Source organism: Rattus norvegicus, chromosome 19, assembly GCF_036323735.1.
Source record: "Rattus norvegicus strain BN/NHsdMcwi chromosome 19, GRCr8, whole genome shotgun sequence".
Taxonomy (NCBI): Eukaryota; Metazoa; Chordata; class Mammalia; order Rodentia; family Muridae; genus Rattus; species Rattus norvegicus.
The window spans coordinates 38,239,385-38,264,777 of NC_086037.1; the positions used below are offsets into that span (position 1 = coordinate 38,239,385).

The following is a 25,393-nucleotide window of genomic DNA, read 5'->3' on the forward strand; positions in this document are numbered from 1 at the left end:
TACCAAGGTCAGGCAAAGCCTCATCCTATAGAGAGTCTGGTAGGATTTGAAGGCAGGAAATAAACTCAGGGCTCGAATGAAACATTTAGAAACAAAGTGAATAATACAAAGCTTCAAGGAAGCCAAGAGCTGTTTTTTGTTCATTTGTTTTGTTTTTTGAGAAGATCCACAAGAGGACAACCTAACTAACTCAAACTAACTACACACTGGAGAGACAATACATAAATTAAAAATCAGAAATGAAATGAGGGATGTAACAGTAGACACCAAACTAAATCAAAATCATTAGTTCTTACTTCAGAGGACTCTACTCCGGATAACTGAAATATGTTTTTGATATTGTAGGTTTTCTAGACAGATAACAATTACTAAAGTTAAGTCCAGATCTGGGAAGGAGGCACTCTTTCTCTTGACCTCCATGCAGTGTCCAGAGTTCATGCTTGTTCTCATGGACATGGCCTCATTTCTTTTTGCTGCATCAAGAGGAAAGCCAGCAGAGGAGGCAAAGTTTACAAAGAATCAGTAGGATTCCTAGAAAATAAGCCATCCAGATGTCCATTCTCAGAAAACCCCTGGCTTGCTCTCATGTGTCTGGGTCCTCAGACACCAGCAGCCTTAGATGACACCAAGGAAAGCTGTGCAGAGTCCTGGGTCCCCAGGTTCTTGACCTCCTGAGTGACAGCTGTAGACATGTCCTCCAGGGAATCCTTACAGCTGGTGACATCTGGACAAGGTGGACCAGATGTCAAAATGAGACATGTGAGAGAAATCCTAGACTGTTTGGAAGGAAGCCGTCTCTGCTTATGCTTCTGTCTCTGTGTGACCTGCCTCTGTGATGTGGAGAGGGAGCTCTCATGCCTGTGGGTTGCCTCCTAATGTGTTTGTTGTTGCAGATGTCCTGGATGTTCTGGACCCCATCAGAACTCAGCCCATGCTCAGTCACGCGGAGGTCAACACCTTCCTGTCCATCAGGTCATGAGACCTGAGACAGTTGAGGTAACTGCAGTTGCCCTGGGTGAAGTGCTCACAGACTTGGACTTTCTTCCATGGCTGTGGCTTCAACAAATCTGTTTGTGGCTGTCTCCTTTGTAGTAAGTCTTGCACCAGAAAAGCATTGCTTTGTACCAGGAAGATGGCCGGCTCCTCTTGGTTAAACCCAGAGAGCTCATGATTCTTCAGGACCTGGAAGCTTTGTTCCTAAAGAACTTTGTGAGAGTATTTGCAGAGGTTTCTCTGGGACTGTGCATAGTGGCACTGACCGAGCAGAGTAAGCTTGCAGAGGCTTGGACAGTCTAGCAGGGTCCCTGACTGCACTTGAGATTGAAGCCACAGGCTTCAGTTGTAGCCACCACCCACATAGCTGTCCCTGCCTGGTCTCCAGTCCCTCACAGCAGGAAGCAATCTTGCTGTGTGGTCTCCAGCAGCTCATAGAGCTCTGCCTCTGGAGCCTGATCCTACTCTGCAGTTCCTTAAGGGTCATGTGGCCCCTGTGGGCGCACAGGATCTTTGTGAGGAAACAGTATTCCCCGGGATCAGCCATGGTGCACTGTGGCTGCAGCTGCTCAGGCTTGTGAGCTGGACTCTGCTTCATGGAGAATTGAAACAGGGAAAGGGGATAACACATGAATTGGAAATAAAGAAAATAACAATAAAAATTAAAATATTAAAGTAGTCCTCTTACCAGAATGAAGGGGAAGCAAGGTCCTTAAGCAGGCAGGTTCTCCACAACAATGCATGCTCGGTTCCAGCCTGGACATGAGGTGCCCTGAGTTTTGAGCTGCCAGGCTCCTACTAGGAAGAGAGTTTTCTTATTTATTTTTATAAGTCTTTCCAGTTTTCTTCTAAGGCTTTCATCTTATCAATACACTTTCCCAGTGAGACTTCATGACTCGCCATTATGGTTAACAAGAATAAAGTGAGGGTCATTGAGTGGCTCCTAGCTGTGGTTGTGGGGGAGCTCCTGACAGAGAGTGCAAGCCTGGCAGGTGCAGGGAGCAGGGCTCATGGTGGGAGGGACTAAAGGAGCTGCTGTGGCCTGGGTGCACTAGGCCTAGGTGCTGTGGCCAGGCTGCTTGGTGCCCCTCTGTGGCCACTTCACCTGGGTCCCAATGCGAGCCCATGGTGGTCTTAGTCCAGTTGTGCTTGCTCTACCTGTCCAAGGGGCTTCTGGCAAGGCTGAGCAGAGCTTTCAACCTAGACACCCATGAGGACAATGAGATCCGGAAATCAGGGGATCCCTGGAGGCTTCTTGCTTGCCAAGCACTGGCAGATGTGGCTGGTGGAACAAGAGGCTATGAGTTCCCCGAACTCTTCCCATCCCCACCTTGGTGCCTTCCCATACAGAGAGAACAAGGGCAGGCTCTGCTGCTGCACTTCCTCACGCCCATAGCCTATCAGCAGGCTGACTGGGGCTTGACTGTGCTCTGCCTGGCTCTCCCTGACCCTGACCCTGACCCTGCCATCTCCCACTTCTTCAGCCCAAGGCATTTGAGAAATGGACTAGCCACGCCCTACACTTGCCTTGACAGTGGAGTCTAAAGGAAGTGAGGTCAGGCCCACCTGAGCCTTGTGTCTCCCCATCCCCAGATGTGTGTTGCACAGTTCTACACTCACTGTTTAGTTTGAGGGACCCCAGCAGGTGGCAGGCTTTGCTGAGCCTCAGGTGTGCACCTGGGACAGTAGTGGGACTTATGGTTGAGGGGAGACTTCAGGGAGGTGCAGGCCTTTCTCAACTTCTCCGACTATCCATATGATGCCCTCCATGTTTCTCCCCCTGTGAAAGTTGGGAAGCCACTTTTCGCTGTCCTGTGTGACTTTCCCTGCAGACTGGGCTCTCCTGCAGCAGATACTCTCACATGCTTCTTTAAAAGCACCTGTTCCTCAGATATAGATCAGCTGTGAAAACAGGCTTCTTCAAGTCAGTGTGCGAGCTCCCTCTCCCAGCTCAGAGCTGCAACAACCAAAAGTCCTCAGGCCACAGTGCTGGGTGTGTCCCACAGAGGACTTAGGGCAAAGTGCCCCTTCTGAGAAGTGACTTAGAACAGAAGGTTCAGAAGTGAGAGTCAACACCCAAGTGCTCCTTCCAGGAGAAAGCAACCAGCTCTCCCTTTGAAACAGTGTTGGCTCCCACATGACCCAGTTCTGTGACTGGGGAAGATTTTCTGGAGCTTAGTTGCCCAGTCAGAGTGGGGATACATTCTTGATCCTGAAAGATCCCACGCAGAGAGACCCTTACTCAAGTCTTGGGAAATCGCGGACCCCAGACACAGAGAGACCATTTTGGATGTAATAAGCAAAGGCGAGGTTTATTACGGAGACCTATTACAGAGATCTCCAGGCGGACACATATCCCACCCAGGAGACAGATGTGTTGACCCCGAGAGGCTGGGAGAAAGAGCATTTAAAGGCAGAGGCTGTGAGCCCAGGGGATGGGGGGGGATGTCAAAGGGGGATGCACCACAAGTTATAGGATTGTTTTATGGCTCCAGGAGATAAGGGGACGCCAAAAGGTTTTATGGCCCCCTGGTTCCTGGAACAGAGCTACTAAATCAGGAGAATGGTTGGGTCTTTAGGTCCTCCTTATTTTTAAAAGTTTGTCAGAATTGATGAAGCATCTGTATTTGAAACACCTCTGGTTAGGCTTGGGCTGCTGGTTTCCTGGGGTGCTCTCAGTAGGACGAAATGGCTAGAAAGCACAAGTAGGGGCTTAAATAAACATCACAGGGGCAGAACAAAGAACAGTTAACTCACACCATGTGATAAGCAAAGTAGTTTCTCTTGCATTCCTTTTCTTTATCTTTATGGCCTGTTATTCCTGGCAGCAGGGCTTACTCTTTTAATTTTATATTTTTAAACCTTACATTCGTATAATTTTCCTTTCAATCCATGCTCATTTCCACAACAAATGGTCCTCCTCCACACCCCAGGCCTTGGGTTGAACCCAGGTCCTTCCAGGACCAACATACCTGAGAGGGCAGTCCAGGTGAGCGAAGTGGCCAGAATGATTTTAAACTGGAGAAAACTCCCATATTGGCCATTTAACAACTTAAGGGATTGAGCATATGTGGACTTCAGAATCTTAAGGTCAGATTTTTCTGATAACAGCTGATAGGTAGAGCTTAAGTCTACTGTGGGTGGGATCATCCAAGTCAGGGAGGAGATCTGACTCTGCAGGCCTGGCCAGCCTCTGTGTTCTCCTGAAAAATAATTGTTGGTCATCTGTAAATCTGAAGTGAGAGTAGGTTTTTGTCAACTCAAACGGATGAGATTTCAAGTCTTACACACTATGTGAGAGACACACATTTACCCTCGGGAATTTGAACTTACTTCTGTAGAAGTGACTGTAGGTGAACAGAGGGAAAGCATTCTTGCCTTTAGCATTCTGTCTGTATCAGAGACTACAGGGACTGGCTTCCTGGACAGATATGTCCAAGGAGACAGACACTGTAATGGGGGAAAACTGAGGTAAGAAATGTCCTGGGGAGAGTGATCTCAGATTGTGCCTTTAGCCAGGAATGTCTATTGTGATTAAGGCAAGCAGTCTTGGGCCTGCTAAAACTTGTCACTACTACAGGGCATCTCTGCTCTTATAGTTGCTCCAGGTCCTTCTGAGATGAAGATCTTTCTTTAAAAAGGAAAAAGAAAAAGTTTATTGAGGAAGTTTCTCAACCTGTGGGTCACGACCCCTTCTTGGTGAGTGCATATCAGACACATTGCATATCAAATACCTAGCATGTTATGACTTATAAGAGTAGCAATATTAGTTATAAAGTAGCAGTGAAATAATTTAATGGGGAGAGTCACCACAGCATGAAGAGCTGTGTTAAAGGGTTGCAGCACTAGGAGTGTTGAGACCACTGCCATAGAAGCTGACACATGGGAGCAGACTCCTCAGATGAGTAGAGACCCACAGCAAGGGATACCGTGTCCCACCCTAGAACCCAGAGGCAGAATCTATCTGAGGAGTCTGTGGGTTCACCTTGTCTTAAATTCTTCCAGGGTCAAGAATAGCATTGATCATCTCAGCAGAGTCAGCTTGCACAGCCCACATCAGGCCCATTGATTCCCTGTACAGAGAAGGATGTGGGTCTAAGTGACAGTCAGTGAGACTGAGGGGACCCTGACACTCATTTTCTTTGAGCTGTGGTTTCTTCACATGTAAAATGGAGGTGTTTCTGCTGAATTGGGTTGTTGTGGAGATTAACAGAACATACAACCTGCTCAGTGTCTGCCTGGCATGGAACCTGCTGGTTAAATGGAAGCTGTCGATGGTGATGAAGTTAAAAGTAGAATCTCTTGCCCCATAGTGTTAGATGCTGGGCCCCATATAGGGGTTGTAAGCATTTTGTGATTCTAAGACAGCCTCGCATTAAAACTGAAGGCTCCTTTTTAAATTTTTTAAAGAATGAATCAAGTATAAAATACCAATATGAAATAATCATAATGAGAATTGAGCTAATTCCTGTGAAGTCATTTTAGCTTTACATTTTCTGCTTCTATATTCCAGGCATCTAGAGTAGCACTATCCGAGGTCCTAAAGCCTTCTATTATGGTGCTACCCATTCATTCCTCTCTTCTTGAGGACTTCTCAGGTGACTTAAGAAAACCTGATTTCCTTTCAGATTGTTCCCAGCTGGTGTGATCTCTCTGTCCATGGCCTTGCCAAAAGCTGCAGAGCCAGTGTGTTGCTTCACAACACAAAATTCCAGACATTTTGCCAATGAAGTCTCAGGAGTCAGATACTGAAGTCAACTCCCTACTGTCCTTCCTAATTCACTGACCTCCCAGAAGAAGAGCATTCTTGTTCCCTCTGCACACTTGAAAAATCCTTTAGCCCAAAGACTTTCCATTGGTTTAGTTATCTTCATTTCCTTTCAAGTTGTGTCTTGATCTGCTCTGAACCTAAGTGCCGTTTTTAGTTTTGCAATAAAGGTGTGTGGTAGGTGAGCATTACTGAAACAAAGTCCATGTTTACAGTAAACAAACAATTCTTGTGTTAAATGTCTGTGCCATGGCGATGCTATACCACACAATAGTTTTTCATTAAATAATACATTCATGGCGCTCACAGTGTGATCAATATCTTGTAACATTCTCTCTATTATACAAATCAAACAGCTTAGTAACATTCTCTCTATTATATAAGTCAAGTTCTTTGAGAAGGATTCTGGTTGATTTCTGTCATGTCTGTGTGCATCATCATGGAAATCCCAAGGAACATCAATCCTGGGATTTTGAAACTGTTGCATGTGGCCAAGCAGGAACCAAAACCACCCAGGAGACTACAGATATTTGACATACATAAATTCACTTCCTTATTTTCACATAGTTTATGGCAAGAAGTCACCATTCCTGACCATGTAACATTACCCAACGTGCTACTAAATGGAATGGTTATGGTCAAGGAGGTCACCACACAAAAAACAAAACACCCATCTCAGATAAACATGTATGGTTTATTGAATCCAAAACATCCATGAATTTCAGGACACAACTAACAGTCCAAACCTAAGGATAATAGATACAGAAGAGAATTACGATTTCCCATTCATAGGTCCAGTAAACATCTTCAACAAATCATAGTAGAAAACTTCCATAAGGTAACGAAAGAAAAGGCTATCAGGGTACAGCAAGCCTACAGAACACTAAATGAATTGTACCAGAAGAAATTCCTCCATTAACATAATAGTTAAAACACTAAATGCACAGATCAAAGAAAGAACATTAAAAGGGGTAAGGTGTAAATAAACAGTAACAAATAAATTCAGACCTATATGAATTACACCAGACGTCTCAACAGAGACTCCAAAAACCAGAAAAACTTGGGCAGATGTAATGCAGACCAAGGCTACTATACCCAGCATAATTCTCAATCTCCATAAATGAAGAAACTAAGATATTTCACGACAAAACTAAATTTAAACAATATTTTTCTTTAAGAGAGCACAACAGAGGATAATAGGAGGAAAACCACAAGAAAATGAGCTAAACTATACCCAAGAAAAACAAAGAAATTAAAATACTCTCAATAATTTCAAGAAAGACAAGCACAGAAACATAATTTCACCTATAACCAGAAAAAGAAAAAGCAGCAACCATTGGTCTGTAATATCTAACCGGACCCTCTGTCATCAATTTCCCAGCTCGTAGGGAACTGCCAGCCAAAGTGTATACAAGGTTTGGTTTAGGGTTCTAGGTAGCTGTGTAGAAGAGGATTCTCTTATCTGGCATTAATGATTTTGTAGGCCCTTGGCTCTGCTGAGGCCTGTTGTCCCACCAAATGGAGATCTTAGAGATGTGAGGTGGGAATGAATATGTGTGGGTGGGGGAGCACTGTCATATAGGCAAAGCTGAGCAGAAATGGGATGTAAGATATGATGAGGGGAGTCTGGAAAGTGGGACAACACTTGAAATATAAATAAATAAAATAACCAATTAAAAAAATAGCCAAAAATAAAATAAAAAGTGAAAAGGTAAAAGAAAACTTACACCAAAACAAAACAAAAGAAATCCTTGTAGTGGATTGGCCTAATTCTGCTTGTATTTTAATGCTAATTTGTGGAACTCAGGACTGGTTAACCCCCAAAAAGCTGACCCTGCTCCCAGTTAACTGTGATTATAAAGAAGCCAACAGCCAACAGCCAACAGCCAACAGCAGAGAGATGGGGGAGGTGAGTTTCTGAGGGCTTTGCTAGAGAGAATCATGAGGAGAGAAGAAGGAAGAAGAAGCTGCCAGAGAATAAAGGAAGAACATGTGTGATGGAGAGGAGAGAGGAAGAGGACAGCAGCCATGGTTAAGGGATTGGAGAGCCTGGTCCTGAGGGCTGTCCAAGGGGAAGAAAGAGCAGCCAAGATGCTACACAGTCAGTAAGAGTTGAGCGTTATTGTTTGGAAAGTAGATCTGATACCATGGAGGGCAGGCAGCTGCCCAGCCACTGTGCTGATTAGGGCATAGTATAAATAAATTTAACAAAATATGTATAACCAGTAAGACAGCTCTGTAGAGGATCCTAAAAGGAATACCTTAGTTTGAAGGGAAGGAAAAAATACCAGAAGACACAGGAAATTACTTAACAAAACTAGGACAGTCACTCAAAAGAAGCCTATGAAAACCACAAAAATTAACAAAATGACAAAATATAATACATAGGATTAAATAATATTTGCATATCATTAAGCTCAATTCCCCAGTAAGCAGTCATATATTTAGCCAGAAACAGGATTACCATCTTGCGGGATATAGAGAAACACTAGGAAAACAGAACTAAGAACATGTCCCTATAGCAGTTCTGTGCAGTTTCTCTATCCAGCTGACAGAATAGATTTCAAACCAATCCTGTCCGCAAAATGTAAGGACATTCACTTCATACTTTGCAATTACCAAAAATACCACAACTCTAAATAAATACATATTAAACACAGGCTTCCCAAATTTAAAAATACCTATTATCAGATAGATATGAAACTACAGATTAGCTATAACAGTGGTTGTGATTGGTGTTAATAGTCTATTCTGACCACTTGACAGATCATATGCAAATAAACAAAACAGGATGTGCAGAATTAAGTGACATCATCAATCAAATGGATCTAACAAACTACACTGAACTATACATATATTTTTCTATCAGCCTGTGGATCTGTCTCCAAATTTGACCACGTATTAGGACACAGAACAACCCTCAGGAAATATAAGAAAGTTGAAATAGTGTCTTGCTTTTTATCTGAGCACAAAGGAATCAAAATTCAATCACACAACTGAAAGTACAGAAAATACACACCCTCATGGAAAATCAGCAACACAAACAACACACTACTGAAAGGGCCAAGGGAGGAAAAATTGAAATTCCTAGAAATGAGTGACAATGAAAACACAATCACAGATCTATGCGATACAACATAGTTTTAGGAATTATGTTGCAGTCAGCAAAGCCAGAGCAGTGGACCCATCTAATCCCTTTGTCATGCATCAGAAGTAGAGAATGTGGAGTGTGCCCTGTTGGGTTAATGCCTTGAACTGGCTCACCACATTCCCAACTTCCCTTTGCAATGATAACATATATTTTTGGCATGACACATTGGATGTATGCAATTTGCCTTTTGCTATCATAGGGGGAATAATTAAGGGACTGCCTGGAGTGTCATAAAGCACTTTGGATAAACTGTTTAGAGACTGTGAAAGACTACAGGGATTTTGGAACCTGAGATAAATGCATTTTTTATGATATTTTTAAGAACCTATGGGGAATTGGGAGTGCAATATGGTGATTTGAATGATAATGGCCCCCATAAACTCATATATATGAATGTTTGTTTCTGGTTAGTGGAAATGTTCAGGAAGAATTATAAGATATGGATTTGTTGGAGGAGTGTTATGGGATTGGGCTTTGAGGTTTCCAAATTCAATACCATTTATAGTTAACACTCACTTTCTCTGTGTCCAACTTGCAGATAAGATGTAAGCTCTCAGCTAGTTCTCTAGAAACATGGTGTCTTACCTGCTGCCATGTACCCCAGCATAATGATCATAGACTCATGATCCTTAAAACTGTCAGCTGAAATAAACTCTTTCTTCTACAAGTTCCCTTGCTCATGGTGTCTCTTCATAGCATAGAAAAGGAACTATGATTGGAAGGAACACTTAAGTGAAAAATTTCTCAATAAAATACTGGCAAATAAAATTCAGACATATATCAAAAGTATCAGGTACCATGATGAAGTTGGCTTGACTCCAGAGGTGCAAGAATGTTTCAACATGTACAAATGAATAAACAATTCACCACATAAAGCCAAGAACAGGAAACACATGATCACTGCACTAGAGGCAGACAATTTCTTTGGCAAAATCTCACAGTGATTCATGAAAAAGTCCTAGAGAATCTGGGATATGGAGAAGACATACCTTAACGATATAAAGGCAATATACAAGGACAACAGCATCCTAACTGCAGAAAACCTTTAATGCATTTCCACTAAAATCAGATATAAGTCACAGATGTTCATTCGTTTCATCTAATTCAACTAGTATGTGGAGTCTTATCCAAAACAATATGAGAATAGAAAGATGTAAAGGAATGTGAATATGAAAGAAAGAAGTCAGAGCATTCTCATTTGTAGGTAATATGATCCACATATAAAGACCAGACGATTCCATTAGAAAAATTCTACACCTTATGGACCCACTCACTGAAATCACATTAAAATCAATAGAATTCCTTCATTCCAGCAATAAATATCAACAAAGATAACAAGACAACATGCCCATTCAGAATAGCCTTAAAATTCTTGTAATAAATCTAAGGAAGTGAAGACTTGTTACAATGAAAACATTAAGAAAAAAAAGAAAAAATTGAAGAAACCAGAAAACGAAGAGACCTCTCATCTTCATGTATCAGTATGATTAATTTTGTTATATGGAATCCTACCAGAATCTACACGTTTAAATTCATCCCATCATAATCCCAATGCAGAGCTTCATGGGAATGAAAAAAATCTCAAAACTCACGAAAGCACAAATGAGCAGGGGAGTCAGATACTGCTAAATAATAAGACAGTAAGCCACTGCAGGAGGCATCACCTAAAATAATTTCAAGTTAACTTGGAGGAATAGTGAAAATGAAAACCAGCATGTTAATATTATGAGAACAGATACAATGCATAATGGAATAAAATTGAAGAGCAAGATATTGGCCTATGTTCTCATCAGCATTTGGGTTTTGACAAAAAGGTAAAACAAACAAACAAACAAACAACCAAAACAAAAAAGCCACAACTACCCCCACCACCACCACACACAAGTGCAGTTTTCAACCTGTGGGTTGCAACCCCTTCAGGGAACAATCACATATGAGACATACTTTATACAGGATATTTACATTACAATTCAAAACAGTAGCCACCTTACATTTATGATTTAGCAATGATATAATTTTGTAGTTGGGGCTGGTTACCACAATGTGAAGAACTGTATTCCTTGACTTCTTTTTGGTCGTGGTATTTTTCTGCAGTAACAGAAATGTGAATGATATATAAACTGGTATGGTATTGAGTGGAGTTGTTTTGTGAGGAATCTCTTGTTTTTTTGGAGGAGGGTGGGAGAGTTTGGATTGGGAAAACTGTTGAATTATTTAAGCAGATCTTAACAGTCCATTTTTGTTTCACACATGGGAGACATAAGTATTGTGAGTACTGTGCAAAATAGAGCCTCTCTGATGAGACTTCACAGGATGGCAGGAACTCTATTGGTGACTGGCTTAGAAGGAATTAATATAATTTTGGCAAACAATCTGTCTCCTTTCTGCCTGTTTACTAAGAAGTTACCTGAAGATAAATAAAAAGCTAATTGACTAATTGTTTTGAGCAAACTTCAAGGGGTAGATATTGGGTGACCTTCCTCAAATGGTAGGAATGTGTTTGTATTTTCAATTGTTAATGTAGCCAGGACTTCAGTAAATCCCTACACATTCAGGGCCTGGAAGCATAGGAAACTGCAAGATCTCCCAGGATTTGGAAAATATTCCAAGTATTGTAAGGTCCCCAAAACATGTTGTCACCCCCCACACAGCCGGATGCAACTTAAAAGACCATGACCCCCTCATTCTCAGGAGGAAGGGTGGGTGGGTGGTTATTTGTCTGCCGTGGGTTATAGATGATTATTGTCAGTTAGGGGGTTGGTTGCAAGTTTTTACTGGCCATGGTCAGGGAGGAAACAGTAAAGCAGATTAGAATCAGGGATGTCTTTCTTCCTTTCTTTTTCTCTCCTCAATTCTCTATCTAATATTGTGGGAAAGCAGGAGAAAGGGGATAAAATGACAAAAAGCATAGATTATTCTACCTCTTTTCATACTAGAAAGCAGTACCTAGTCTCATATATTTTAGGATGGCATAGATTTTGAATGATAATAGAATTTTAAATTGTACTTGCAGAAATGATTCAATTCTTGTTCAAGATATAATTATATGCAACTTATTCACAATGTGGTATGAAATTCTAATTCTATAAAATTACTACTGCACACTTCCGTGGATAATTAAGGAATTCAAGCTAGTACTTTCCAACTATAAATAATCAGTCTTCCAGTCATGTTAGGTACTGCTTTAGTTAGGTACAGAAATAAGCTTTATTTAACTTCCTGTGTATGTTTTTAAAGTTAAGCAGGAAGTAAATCCCTTGGAAAAAAAGCTACATTTTTCCACTGAGATAGACTTTACATACAAATGTGGTTCTCAAATCCTTTAGAGATCTGAAGAATCTGCCATTTCAGATGTCCTAGTAGTAAAAGGCTTTTCACAGTGGGAGAGACCTCAACTCCTGGCAGTGTCCTCAATCTATTCTGAAAAAGATTATGGGCTCTAAAGAACCCTACCTGGAGTTTCCTTCAAATGTGGCAAAGTGGCCATTGGGTGAAATACTACCCACTTACTTCTACTGCTGCCAGAAAGCTGTCCTGACTGTGGAGAAGTGGATCCTGGGGAAATCTGTAGTCCCAGTTTTTGGAGAAAAAAAATAGAATAGCCCTTCAAGTGACCTGCTTCATAGTATTGTTGTCAGAGCTCCTGGCCCAGTGAGTTGAAGGTGGATGCCACAATGACACAGGAATATTTGCTGACTGTCTGTCAGGGTAGCCAACAATTTCTGTCATTTCTATAGATTTGGAAGCTGTTTGCTCTGAATTTCCTTTTATTCAGGCAACATTTCTCCTTCTCAGATCTCGGATGGGGTTGAAGATTAGATAGTTTAGTCTTAACCTTTTCTTGTTATGAGAATCAGATAAGAAATCTTGTTCACCATCGTGCAGGAATGTGACAGTCAGGAACCTGGACAGGAACAGGGTGGACATGGGAGGCCCAGAAAGCAGGCTCGATGGACAGTCCACAGCAGCATCAGAACTCCTGCGACAACCGCTCTGGCACCATAAGTCCTGAGAGAGGATGGGGATGCCAGGAGAGTGTGCGTGGTCTGACCACTGCCTGGGACTTTTAAAAGCTTGTACCACCCCCGAGCACATAGAAGAGCTTGAGCAGAAAGAGGCCAATGCCCAGAAGCCACTGCTGTGTGCAGTTATGGCGGTTTGAGGTGGGGGTAGAGGCAGAGGAGGGATGGGAGAAGACCGAGGAGTTTCCCTAAAAGACAAGAACAGACACCATCCTTACTACTCCAGAACCCACGCCAATCCCACCCCACCCCTAAAATGCCCAGTCCACTGCCAAACCTCTCCATGCCTAGCATTCACTGCTTCATCCCCACTGTGCTCATTTCTTATTTTTTTAACTTCTTATTTATTCTCTGTGAATCTCACATCCTGCAGCTCAACTCCATTCATCTACCCTCCCCTTGGGTCTGCACTCCACCATTGCATCCTTCTCTAAATCAGAGCAAAAATATTCCTCTGGTGCAAGCTGAAAGAAGAAAAAGAAAAAAAAAGACCATATATCCACAAAAGAGGTGTAAAATTATAAACTGAAAGACATAAACCCTTAAATTATTTAGAATTAACAATAGTACTTTTGGTCTCAGAGGATGTATTATGGCTAAGAAATGCAAGTTATGATAGATAGAGGATATAAAAGCTTAAAAAGTGATAGTGATTTAGGTACAAAATTTTAGACTAATATAATTTAGAGAATGAAGTACCATCTCCAATTTTGTCAAATACAAATGGACTGAACATTGTGACTGTAATTCTTATCTGATGATCCCATAATTTCTCTTATTTTATCTAGTTTATTAATGTTAATGTTAATGTATTCATTTTTTTTTACTATGATAGATGCTTTTGTGTTTGGTGGGGGGGCCATTTCCCAGAGTTCAGGTTCTGGGACCTTGTGCTATGAACTTAATGATGTCTATAGCCTCATTTTAGACGTTTGTGTGCACCCCCTATATCTCTTGACTATTTTATTTTTCTGATAGAAGCTCATGGTATATCTTACTCAGGCCTGTGAGCAGTGCTCCTTTGGCAACATTGGTGCAGAGAGGAGAACCCCACAAGCAGCATGAGGTTCCCTTCATTGGTGGCTCCAATATTGCACTTTCCTCTCCCAACTGGTCTCCACGCTGTTCCTAGCACCATAAAGACTTCAACTCTTTCTCCTAAGGAATTTTCTGGCAATTGTCCATTGCTAAGCACATGACTTCATGAGTGTTCCCCTAATACACACGCATGTTGTAACCTACCATGCAGACTATTACTTGATGTGATTTAAAGCACCTGTAATAATGAGACAGGAGAACTTTTGACTGCATATTCAAGCTGGTGTGAAATCTCAGGAAGTTTTAATGGCTAACATTGGTGAATGAGGACAATTTGAGTTAGGATGAGACATTTTTGGGCAAGATATGGAAGGAAACATTCATTTAGATGCATAGGAATTACTAAGGTTTTTCTAATCAAGCCTTGAGGAAAATTTGGCTTTGGAAGCAGGAGATGCTCAGTGGCTCTGCCCAGGAAAGTCTCCTGGAAAGGGCACCTCTGCTTATGCTCAATACAGGGAGATCATTAGCAGGGAGGCAAAGTCTGCTCCCCATGACATCTGCTGTCCCTTCTTGGACATTCTATTGTCTCCTAGAGAGTTCTGGCATCCTCTGTGATGTCACCAGTGTTGTAGTGACAACCAGTACCCTAGTTTCTCTCAGTCTGAGTCTGGCAGTTACAAGCTAAGACATGTTTTCCCGTCTTCGCAAGCGTTTTGGGAGGGGGAACGTCGATTGTGGAGAGACTAGAGTGAAGGAGTCTGGCCTTTATCTCAAAGTAATGATGGACAAAGACAGCACTTCTGGGGAATGTGGAGTAAGTTCTGGGCAGTGTATTTTGAGGTTCCTGTCAGGGTGGCTGCAGGCTTAAGCTGACCTTTCTAGCAATGGGCCACAAAAACTGGAGCATCTGCAAAGGAATTGAATTTCCATGAATATCACAATATTTGAAAGTCAAGGATTTCAGAACTTTAGTTTCCCCATCCCCACAGGGAGGATATGGTAAGGCCAATGCTATTATACTGTGAATTTCTGGCCTTTCCTTTTACAGTGCATTTGTTATGTTACATTGATGTAATAACACCATCAGGAGTCATGGAGGGTCCACCTTTTCTGAGTTTAGACAGGGCAGCAATGTATTTCACTATCATTGCTTCTTTAAATACAGTGGATATCTGACAGAATAACAGGGAGAGGATTGTGCTCCAGGCAATAACCTTATGTTCTTAGACCTCCCCTGATTTCTTCTAACTTGCAGGATCATTGTTAGCTTTATATATTAGAGGTTGTGTGTTACAAACATTTTTCTAAAATACCAAAACTGTTTGGAACATGTGGACCAAGATTCAGCCTGTAACCTATTGGAACTTCTGGGGCATTTTTATTTCATATAGGGGCATTGATAAGTCTGTTGAACATGTCCTTCCTGGAAATGTGTTTTAAATCCAAAGTTGTTGGCCTAGAGTATCAGGGTAGGACATCTGAGTGTCTCCAATCACTCAAGTTTTGTGGATGGTGAATTTATGGTGAGTTCTGAAACCACAGCAGTGAGGGTCCTGAAATAAAGCTGTACCCTGTTCAGTTGATAATAATCCTGCAGAAGCCATCTCCGTGGTACATGTAAACACGTGATATCAGGCATAGGGAACACCTGGCTGCTTACATCTCTTGGTCTCTATAGAGTAGTGGGAGAACTGAGATCCCCTGAGGAGGTCTCTTAAGCATAGGCCAATCGCCTAGCAATGACACTGGGTTCTAGGCTTGTTCTCCTGTTTAGGCCTCACTGTGGTCTATGTACACTCTATGCATTCTCCCCATGCATGTTCACTTGTGCTCTTCTACCTACGGACGCTGGGAGAGAAACATCATCACCTGAAACTGCCCTAAGCAAGAAGCAGGCCAAGAAGGAAAAGGAGAGGCTGATTAAAGAGCTGCAGCTCATTACCGAGGAGAGAAATGACCTGAGAGATCACCTGAGGTTTCTGACAGAGAGATCTATGAAAAACAGGTATGAATTGCTCCAAACGTTCTTGTTTCATTCCTGGGTCTGCAAGGTCACCTTCATCTCATCCTATTAAGGTTTTGGGTTCTAGAAAGCTAACCACCATGTGCTAAACCTCACCTCCCATATAGAGGAGATTCAGAACCTGACCCTTCCTGAGGAGTGAGATGGACAATGGACTCATCTGCTTCCATTTATTGAAAAGCAGGATTTGTGGTCTGAATGAAGAATTCAGGGATAAAGTCAGGGAGAGTGAGTTCCCAGTGTGCATTTGCAAAGCCCTTGACAGCTGGTGGCTTTGCAAGATTGTAATTGCAGTGAGTTTATGATGAGTCTCTGTACGTGCTAGGCAGGTGACTGAGTGCTGGAAGATCCAGGCAGCAGCCTGAGGGTCCTGGTCCTAAACTGTTCATCTCAATGCTTGACTAGAAGTTCTCAGGCTCAGGCCTGTTTGTTATTGTCTGTGTGTCTTGCCCTCTGAGACAGCAATGGTGCATGCATTTCTCCTGGTTCTCACAGTGCTCTCTGTTTCCATATTTGCTTTTCTCTTTCTCTGACTCTGTTTACTTTTCTCTTTTTTGTGGGTGTGTCTCAGTCTGTGAGTCTGTGTGTGCATACATCCAAATGCATATGCACAACTTTTATATGTTTATATTTCCCTCTACACCTGGAATCTAGGGGTCTATGTCTTGGCCTGAGTATTTACCTGTGACACTTTCATGGTCATGTGAATGCTTTGTTCTGGGAGCCCCACTGTCAACAGCTCAGTTCTTTGCCTATGTGGCCACAATTGTCTGTATATTTGTATTCGTTGTGCAGATTATACTTTTGGGTTGATATATGATCTGTTATCAGGACAGGAAAAAAGAAATCACAGGTTTCTGGGTGTGTTGGGGTTGGGGGAGCATGGAGAGGTGTGGCCTAGGCTCTTGATAGCTTAACTGGTTTGACTACAGATTTCCTCTTGATTGAACAAAGGGAGCCAGGGAACCCTCCATCTGGATGCTGAGATTCTGGTGTCCTGGACGCAGAAAAACAGGTTTCTGAAGCTGAAGAAGATCCAATATGTAGAATTCAGAAGTTGTCCTTCCAGGACTGGTGTAGTACAGGACCCACCCTGAGTTCATATATTCCTAAATGCTGATGTTCATTGTATTCTATCATTGGGGCCAGGCCACACTTCAGGCCAAATCCATATTATGAAGACCTGGAGAGAATGGAGGAGGCGGTCATGTCAATTCTGCACAACTTAGAGATGGAGAACACTGAGATCCATGAGAACAACCATAGGCTGAAGAAGGAGATTACCTTCTCTAGGTAAGTCCTGGTCAGAAAGGCTATCACTTGTGGAATGGCCATTTCTGACTTTCTTTGTTCTGGATTGGACGGTCTTCAGCTATGATTCTATCTCTTGTGGTGTTTACACATCAGTGTGCCAGGGTCACTAGGACTCAGTTTTCAGTTCCATAAAAGACTGTTACTCATCCCAGGATTGTCTAGGCATCTTCAGAAGGCTCTAGATAGAACAGTACTGATTGAAGTCATCAGAAGGATATTAGGCTGACCTGGACCTCTGGGGTCACATCAGGTTTTACAAAACTCAGTGCGTGGACCACATGGTTAGCATGACCTTCCCTTGGTTCTACTGACCTCTTTTGAGGGTGTTTGCCCACTACTAATTGATGTAGCCCCCATGCATTGGGCTTTTATGGATAGATGTAGATCCGTGTTCTTTTTGAGAGATGTGGACACTAATTGGTGCTCAGGCCAAACAAACAATTTATTCTTCCCTGAATTAACTCTTTGTGGTTCGTGCAGCAGCATTATATGTGTCGAGATGTATTTTATTAAATCTTCATGGGTATCTGGGACCTGGTAGAGTTAGTGGGACTTGGGAGTAGGAATGGGAGAAAGGGGCAGCATGATCTTACTCTGCAGACTGTATTTCCAGAAACCTGCTCAGCCAGCTCCTGATGGAGAACACATGTAGGAAGAAGTTGGTCCCACTGAAGCAGGGGAGCAAGGAGGGACATCTTGAGTGTGCACTGAACCAGACATATTTGGTTGACTTCAACACGAAAGATAAAGACCAGCAACGTCCAGACCCAGCATCATCAGGTAGGGACGAGCAGCTGTGTTAGCTTAAAAATATCTGATAAAATTTGCCAATTTGATACATCTTTGCTTTCTCCTACCACCTTTATAATTTACACTCACAACCAGCCAACCACCTCATGCAATGGAATTGTTCATTGCTCTGCCTATGCACAAGTATTCTGGGAAGTCAACCACTTTTCAGAAACTGAATTATTTTGCACGTATATTTGTCTGCTCTTTTTGAAGCTGCAGTATAGAAATGGTGACAGATTAATAACATACCTCTTTATTGCATATCCATGTGATAGATTGTATGCTATGTAGAGTTTTGAACAAGTTCTTGGTTCTTTGACAAATGACACTCTGTGGTCATGTGACTTCTTGTGTAGGAAGCACCTTTGGGGGATAAGAACAAAGTGCAAATGTCAAATTAGAACTTGTCATTGGTTTTAACCTTGGTGACATATGGACGTCTCCTTTCTTTCTGCAACCCAATGAGGTCTCTTCCCATTGCCCTGTACATGGTTTTCTCTGGTACAAGTCTCGGTCCCATATTGGCAGCCCACATTACTTTGAGGCTCTCTGGAGGTTTTGCCCTTCCCAAAGAGTTAGCAACAATGATATCAGTTAAAAGGTCCATGTCGACTGTCCAATAGAACTGAGGTGGTAGAAGGCAGCATTCTGACAGCTGGCTTGCATTTCCCCATCAAATCAGTGTCTGAAAAACTGCCTTCCTCTCCCAGGTCTCAGAAAGTGCAAGAGAGCTGGAATTGGACACACACCAGTAAGAGAGCTTCCTGAGGAATAAGTTGCTTTCTCAGGAGTCCCTGATGACAAACATCCTGAATGGTAACAACATTTTTGTGGATGAGTATTCTTCCTCAGAGTTAATTTTTCATTTCTTAGAGACCCTAAATTTATATAACACTAAGCCAGCCTGTCTGATTGAGATCTTACTCACTTTCTTCTTCAGAAAACACCACTTGAGAGTCAACTTGGGAGACCGCCTTTCAGTATGTGTGCAAGAGGAGAAACAGCAATACATCTGTGCTTCTAAATGTTCGTTAAGAATGTGCTGTTTAGAAATATTTTTGTTGTGATTTTAATTGAAGTTTTTTTTGTTGTTTCATATTTATACGTTCTTGTTACTATTTTTCACTTTTCAAATATTTTTAAATATTTTAATTTATTCATTTTAATCCTGTTTTGTTGTAAAAATGAATTTCTTATGAATAAAAATTGAATTCTATCTCTTGACTCTTAAGATCATCTTTCTTTTTTTTTTTCTTTTTTTTTTTTTTTCGGGGCTGGGGACTGAACCCAGGACCTTGCGCTTCCTAGGTAAGCGCTCTACCACTAAGCCAAATCCCCAACCCCAAGAACATCTTTCTTACTCAAGGGTTCTGTCCCCTCCTGTGGACTTCGAACTGACAGCTAGAGATGGATCTCTGCATGTTCCATGGAGCCTGGGCTAATAAGTGAATTCAAAGTCACCAATGGGTACCCAGTGTGACAGTGTCTTTTGTGTGGATAATGAGGCTGTTTCTCTGACACACACTTTGTGATGTAATCACTGACATGCTTTACCCAATTGTTAGGGTCCATGTGGTTCTTCTGAGAGAGCAGCAGATGCTCTAACCTGTGAGTCATCACCACAGCTCCTGCAGGTGGCTTTTGTTATTCCACATGAGGTGCTGTATTAGGTGGACAGGATCACCTACAATTAGAGTGATCTCAGGAGATGTGTACTCACAGAGAACTTACTGAGCCGTGCACGCTCAATGTGTTAGGTTGCCAGGCATCCCTACAGGGCTCTGGTGTTCCCACTGCTCATTGTGGGTCAGGATCATCCTCCAGCATCACTTAGTTTCCATATTAGAGCAGATCTTTCAGCTGTTATCAATGATGACCATATGTATTATGCACATCTGACAAAATACAGAATAGAAACTAGCTTCCTGTTGGCCAGATTGGCATAATGAGTTTTTTGATTGTTAGCATGAAAATTATTTTAATCTAAGCAGTTTAGGGAGGATCCTCAAGAGCATATATAGTGAATGTAGCCTGCAGCTGTGAACACAGGTTTCTGTTGGAGAGCAGGCTTGTGGAAGCCCAGAACCTAGGTGGGACAGTTCAAGCTACCCTTTTCCATGGACAATCTGGGATCATATGGAGAATGTATTTTTTCCAGGTGACTGATTTCCAATTTATGGAATTGAACTAACTTACTGAGAGTGGAGGTGACTCCGAGAGTTAAAGTACAGAAGGACCAATCCAGAATGTCCACAAAAGCTTGCTGTCACCCCAGGGCTTTTAAAAGCTCAGCAGCTAGAGAAGCAATGTAGTCTTTGGTTATTGTCATGCTTAGGTCTAGTCATTCATTATAAGCTGACCATGACACAAAAAGTGTCATCTGTGTCACAATAGAAGCTAGTTGTAACTAGATTCACACCACACTATCACATCACTACCGTATTTGAGGTTCTCAGTTACTATCTAAGAACCTGGAAGAGGCTTGGGTCTTGCTACACAAACTCATGATTTATGTCTTCAGGACACTGTGTGCTTTGTTCTGTTAATGCTACCATTGGCATACAACACCTTGGATACTTTGTGCTGACATCTGGTACATGAGACAATAGGTCATGTCTTCCTTACCTTAATAAGTTATCCTTAGAGTACGGTGTAGTCAGAGGGGCATTTTTTTTCTCTCTGAATTTGCAAAACATTTCCAGTCTTCAGACAAGTCTTCAGCCATTGTCCAGTGCCTGTCTTGAGATGTGCACATTATCTCCTGGGAGTATTCATCCAGCCTGCTCTGTAATTTTGTAGAAGATTAATAGTGTTCCAGCCCTAGTATTTAATTCAGTGTGATTGTACTTTCCAAACATGCTCAAAGCCCTACATTCCACCATAGCCTTGTGTGCTTTAGAGAAAGAAAATAAAGAACCACATTGCACTTAAAATTTCTCCTCCAACAAAAGGAGAGCCTGCATAGGGCCTTTAAGTAACTTTAAGTCCCAGCTTCTGCATAACTCCCTCCATCGACTCCATTATTGGTGTATTTTCATTACTGCTCACTTTATTTTTGGTGTGCAAAGAATGTGTACCATGTCAGTAAAGTGTGTGTGTGTGTGTGTGTGTGTGTGTGTGTGTGTGTGTATTTGTGTTTGTTTGTGTTTCTGTGCAGGTGTTTGTGTATGTTCATCCATGAACTATCAATTTTCATAAAATGTCTTAGAAGACCGTAATGAAAACTGTCGAGGTGCATGCAGACATGTGTTACTAGTGTCCCACAGCACCTGGCAGGTAACACTGAAATGGTGGTCTACTATAATACAGCCTAAAAACAGGCTGTGGATGGTTTACACAGAGATTGTGACGTCATCACCACTAGAGAGAGCAGCAAAAGCTTCATTTATCACATGCTGCTGTTACCAAGATGAGGCAAAGCCTTATCCTATAGAGAGTCTGGTAGGATTTGATGGCAGGAAATAAACTTAGTACTAAAATCATTCAATTACAAACGAAGAGGATAATACAAAGAGTCATACGAAGCAAGAGCTGTTTTTTGAGGAGATCCATAAGAGAAACAACCCCTTTCAGTGTCAATACCTAAATTATCAAATCAGAAATAAAAAGGGGATGAAGCAATAGACATGTGAGTGAATTCAACAACCATTAGGGCTTCTTCAGAGTCCTTTACTACAGAAAAGTGAAAAATCTATTTGATATTGGTAATTTTTCTACACAGATAACAAATACCAAGTTAAATCCAAATGTGGGATTTAACTCATAAGATAATTCTCATAAGAAAATAGATAGTATTTAAACGATGCCACTACAAAAATTAAAAAATATATATGAGGGCCACTAGGCTTTAATGCAGCCTTTCTACCAGACGTTTAATGACGACCTAATAACAATAGTGCTTTAATTATTCCTCTGATTTGAAAGAGAAGGAACATTGCCAAACCCCTTCTCTGAGTTTCTCTTTTTACCTAGAATTCCTGAGTCTGTTTCTTCTTCCATTGTCACCCCATCAATAGAGCTGCAGGGCGAGTCTGTCCTGCCCCAGAGCGTATCCACCAGCTGACAGGGCTGGGTTTTGCTCTGCTTGCACCTGCTCCTGCCCCCGCCCCTGCTCTTGCCCCCGCCCACGCCCCCGCCCCACACCTGCTCTCGACGTCGCCTCCGACCCATCCCCCCTCCCAGCCCCACCACCGCCCTAGACTCAGACCCGTCCCAACTCCCCGCCCCCAGCCTGCCCTCGCCCCTACCCTGCCCCCACACCGGTCCTCTCCTTCGCCCCCCCCCCCCCCGCCTCCGCCCTCGCCGCCGCTGCTTGCATGGCTACCATTCCGTCTTCGACTCCCCTGTCGACCCCACCGCCACTGCTGCTACCTTCTCCCACTTCTTCAGCCCAAGACTTTTGAGATCCTGGCTTGCAGCGCTCTGCACTAGGAGGCTAACGGAGGTGAGGAGAGCCTAAGGGACAGACCCCAGGCCTGGCCCCAGAGACTTGTGTCTCCCCCCTCCCCCGAAGTGCTTTCCCGCAGTTCTCCATTCTGGGTTCAGTTTTGTGGGGACCCCAGCAGGTGGCAGGCTTTGCTGATCCTCAGGTGTGAGTCTGGGACAGTGGTGGGACTTATGGTTGAGGGAAGTCTTTCAGGGAAATGCAGGCTTTTCTCAAACTCTTGGACCATCTGGTGCCCTCCCTGGGTCACAGGACCTGTGGAAGTTGGGAAGCCACTTTTCACTGTCCTGTGTCACTTTCCCTGCAGAGTGTGCTCTCCTGCAGGAGATACTCTCACATGCTTCTTTAAAAGCACCTGTTCCTCAGATCCAGATTGAAGGGTTAAAATTTCTAAAAGTTAGTCATGAACAAAGTCCAGACATGCCTGAGAGAATTTGAGATAGGGCTCACTGGCCCGACTATCAACTCCCAAGGACACTGGCCATCTGGAGCCACCCCCTCCCCTTCCTTCACTCCCTGAGGATGGGTCATCCCCCTGCTGCAGTGAGATGAGTTGCCCTGCCCACATTGCTGAGATGCTAGATTACACGTATGCTTTGTTGATGTAACTCCGTGCCAAAAGTAACTGTGCACCCTTTGTATTAGCCAATTATGTGTATCCACACGAAACCCCTGGTTTTCCCTATATAAGCTCCTGCCTAGAGAGGCTCGGGGCTGGACTCAATCTCCTGTGTGAGATACGTGTCAGCCCGAGATCTCGTAAATAAAACTGCCTCTTGTTGATTACATCAAGACCGGCTTCTCGTGTTTCCTGGGGGTACCTCAACCCGTGACTGGAGCGAGAGTCTCCCCAAAATCTGGGGGTCTTTCATTGGGGGCTCGTCCGGGATAGGAGCGTAACCCCCGGAGATCCGAATGCCTCTTGGAGGTACGTTAGTGTGAGTGCTGGAAAGCGGCCGCTGTGTGAGTGTGAGAGTAGTGTGTGTGTGAATTAAGTCCTGTAGTCTGTGTTTTTCAGTACCGGTTTAAGGTCTTGGTGCACTGTCTGGGCAGAAGAAGATTCCCCACTCCGTTGTTTTTGAGTGCACTCGAGTGGATGGGCTTCCCACTCTGTTGTTTTTGAGTGTACTCGGGTGGATGGGCTTCCCACCCTGTTGTTGTTGAGTGCACTCGGGTGGATGGGCTTCCCACCCCGTTGTTTTTGAGTGCACTCGAGTGGATGGGCTTCTCACTCTGTGTTGTTTTTGAGTGCACTCGAGTGGATGGGCTTCCCACTCTGTGTTGTTTTTGAGCGCACTCGGGTGGATGGGCTTCCCACCCCGTTGTTTTTGAGTACACTCGGGTGGATGGGCTTCCCACCCCGTCGTTTTTAAGTACACTTGGGTAGATGGGCTTCCTACCCCGTATTTAAGTGTGCTTGGATGGAAGGGCTTCCCACCCTGGACAGACACCTGTGAGTAGGTACTGGGTTTCTACTTCGAATAGCTGTTTTCTTTTTGTTCTTTTTTTAGATAGTGGAAGTGAGGACGCCCCAGCTCTGGGAGACGTCCCACGAGCCGACTTTTGTCGGGAGGACCCGGCAGGTGACAGTCAAAGAGATCTGACTGTGACTTGACTTCGGAGGTTGTGTTCGGCTGCCTATTTAAGTATAGGCATGGACAAGTGTGCTTAGATGTGTTAGTGTCTGTTGTCTGTATTCTGTTTCTGTGTTTGGTATCCCAGAAGCAGCTAAGGTTAAGCTGCAGTTTGGGCCAGGTACTGAAGGTACCAGGCATCTGTGGAAATTGGTTATAGGATGCTTTGTCTTGGTCTTGTTTGTCTGGTTTGTTTTCTGTGGTATTGTCGAGTGTCTTTTTGGCTTTTGTTTCGTTTTTGAATTTGGACTGACGACTGTGTTTGAAATCTTGGACTGACTGTGTTTGAAATCATGAAACTGCTTTGTTCGTCATAGAGTTTTACTTGGTCCTCTTGGTGCTTAACTTAAAAGTTAAAAATAATTTGCTTGAGAGAAATTGTTTTCTGCCGGGGAGTTTTGTCTTTCTCTCTTGAGCCTCCTCCCCAAGGAGAGCTGCCCCTTTCTTTACTCCCATTGTCCAGCCCAGCTGCTGTTAACCGTTGTGTATGAAGGATTCCAGGTTAGCGAGTGATCCGTCTGAAGCAGGCATTAACAAGAACCTGAAAACTTTACCTTAGATCCTGAAGAAAAATTCTCCCTGTTGCTTAAACATTCACAGCTTCTAAGGAAGGGACAGCACAGAGTAGGAAAATGTAGGGGCTGAGGGTGGCAAGCATGCAGGCCTACTAGCAAGCTACAGGCTGCGAGTGGGCAACAGCGCAGCTCTGGCCAAGTCAGCGCAAGAGGAGTTTCAAGGTAAGGAGGCTGGCTGGGGTTGGCACTTTGACAACAAAGATAGCGTAGAGTTAGTGGTTGTATTTTGGCCCTGAAAAAAAAAAATTCCAGTTGCTGCCTTCAGTGGCCAGACCTTCAACACTTGCTCACAAAAGGAGAGTGTTCATTAAGAGAAGTTCTTTAAGGGAGCCTGCCTTATCTGCTGGCCCTATTCCAAGAGAGGAGTTGATCTCCAACACTAAGTAACCTTCCCTGTTAGTCATCATTGACATGGAGAGTGCCTTTGATCCTATCCCCACAGCAGCCAGTTCCTGCCCCTGTGGTCAAAATGCCCCAGGTTGGGGGGCAGAGAAGCCCCTAAAATAGTTTTAAAGAATCTGCAACAAACTGTGAAGAACTTTGTTTTGCCAGTCAAAATTTAGAATTCAGTCTTTGGCTGTGGCCAAGGTCAGGATTAATGTTTTCTTTTCCATGGGCCTTTAACCCAGTGAGACA

The 25,393-nt window shown here is 43.1% G+C and overlaps 1 protein-coding gene and 1 pseudogene across 1 annotated transcript; one reads left to right on the forward strand and one right to left on the reverse strand.

The window, feature by feature from the left end:
• Positions 1–297: 297 nt before the first annotated feature.
• Positions 298–1,540, reverse strand: LOC134483681 (zinc finger CCCH-type antiviral protein 1-like; annotated as a pseudogene).
• Positions 1,541–13,967: 12,427 nt separating this feature from the next.
• LOC134483309 (uncharacterized) lies at positions 13,968–19,320 on the forward strand. Its single transcript, XM_063278601.1, has 5 exons — positions 13,968–15,980; positions 17,148–17,291; positions 17,926–18,092; positions 18,815–18,920; positions 19,045–19,320. Exons 1-4 carry the CDS (start codon positions 15,715–15,717, stop codon positions 18,877–18,879), a joined length of 642 nt encoding a protein of 213 aa, XP_063134671.1. The 5' UTR covers positions 13,968–15,714; the 3' UTR covers positions 18,880–18,920; positions 19,045–19,320.
• The last annotated feature ends 6,073 nt before the right edge of the window (positions 19,321–25,393 follow it).

Coding starts and splice junctions, on each gene's coding strand:
- LOC134483309 (XM_063278601.1), top strand. CDS start 15,715: ATGACACTGGGTTCTAGGCTTGTTCTCCTGTTTAGGCCTCACTGTGGT. Junction 17,292..17,925: donor AAGGAGATTACCTTCTCTAG/GTAAGTCCTGGT, acceptor CTGTATTTCCAG/AAACCTGCTCAGCCAGCTCC. Junction 18,093..18,814: donor TCCAGACCCAGCATCATCAG/GTAGGGACGAGC, acceptor TTCCTCTCCCAG/GTCTCAGAAAGTGCAAGAGA.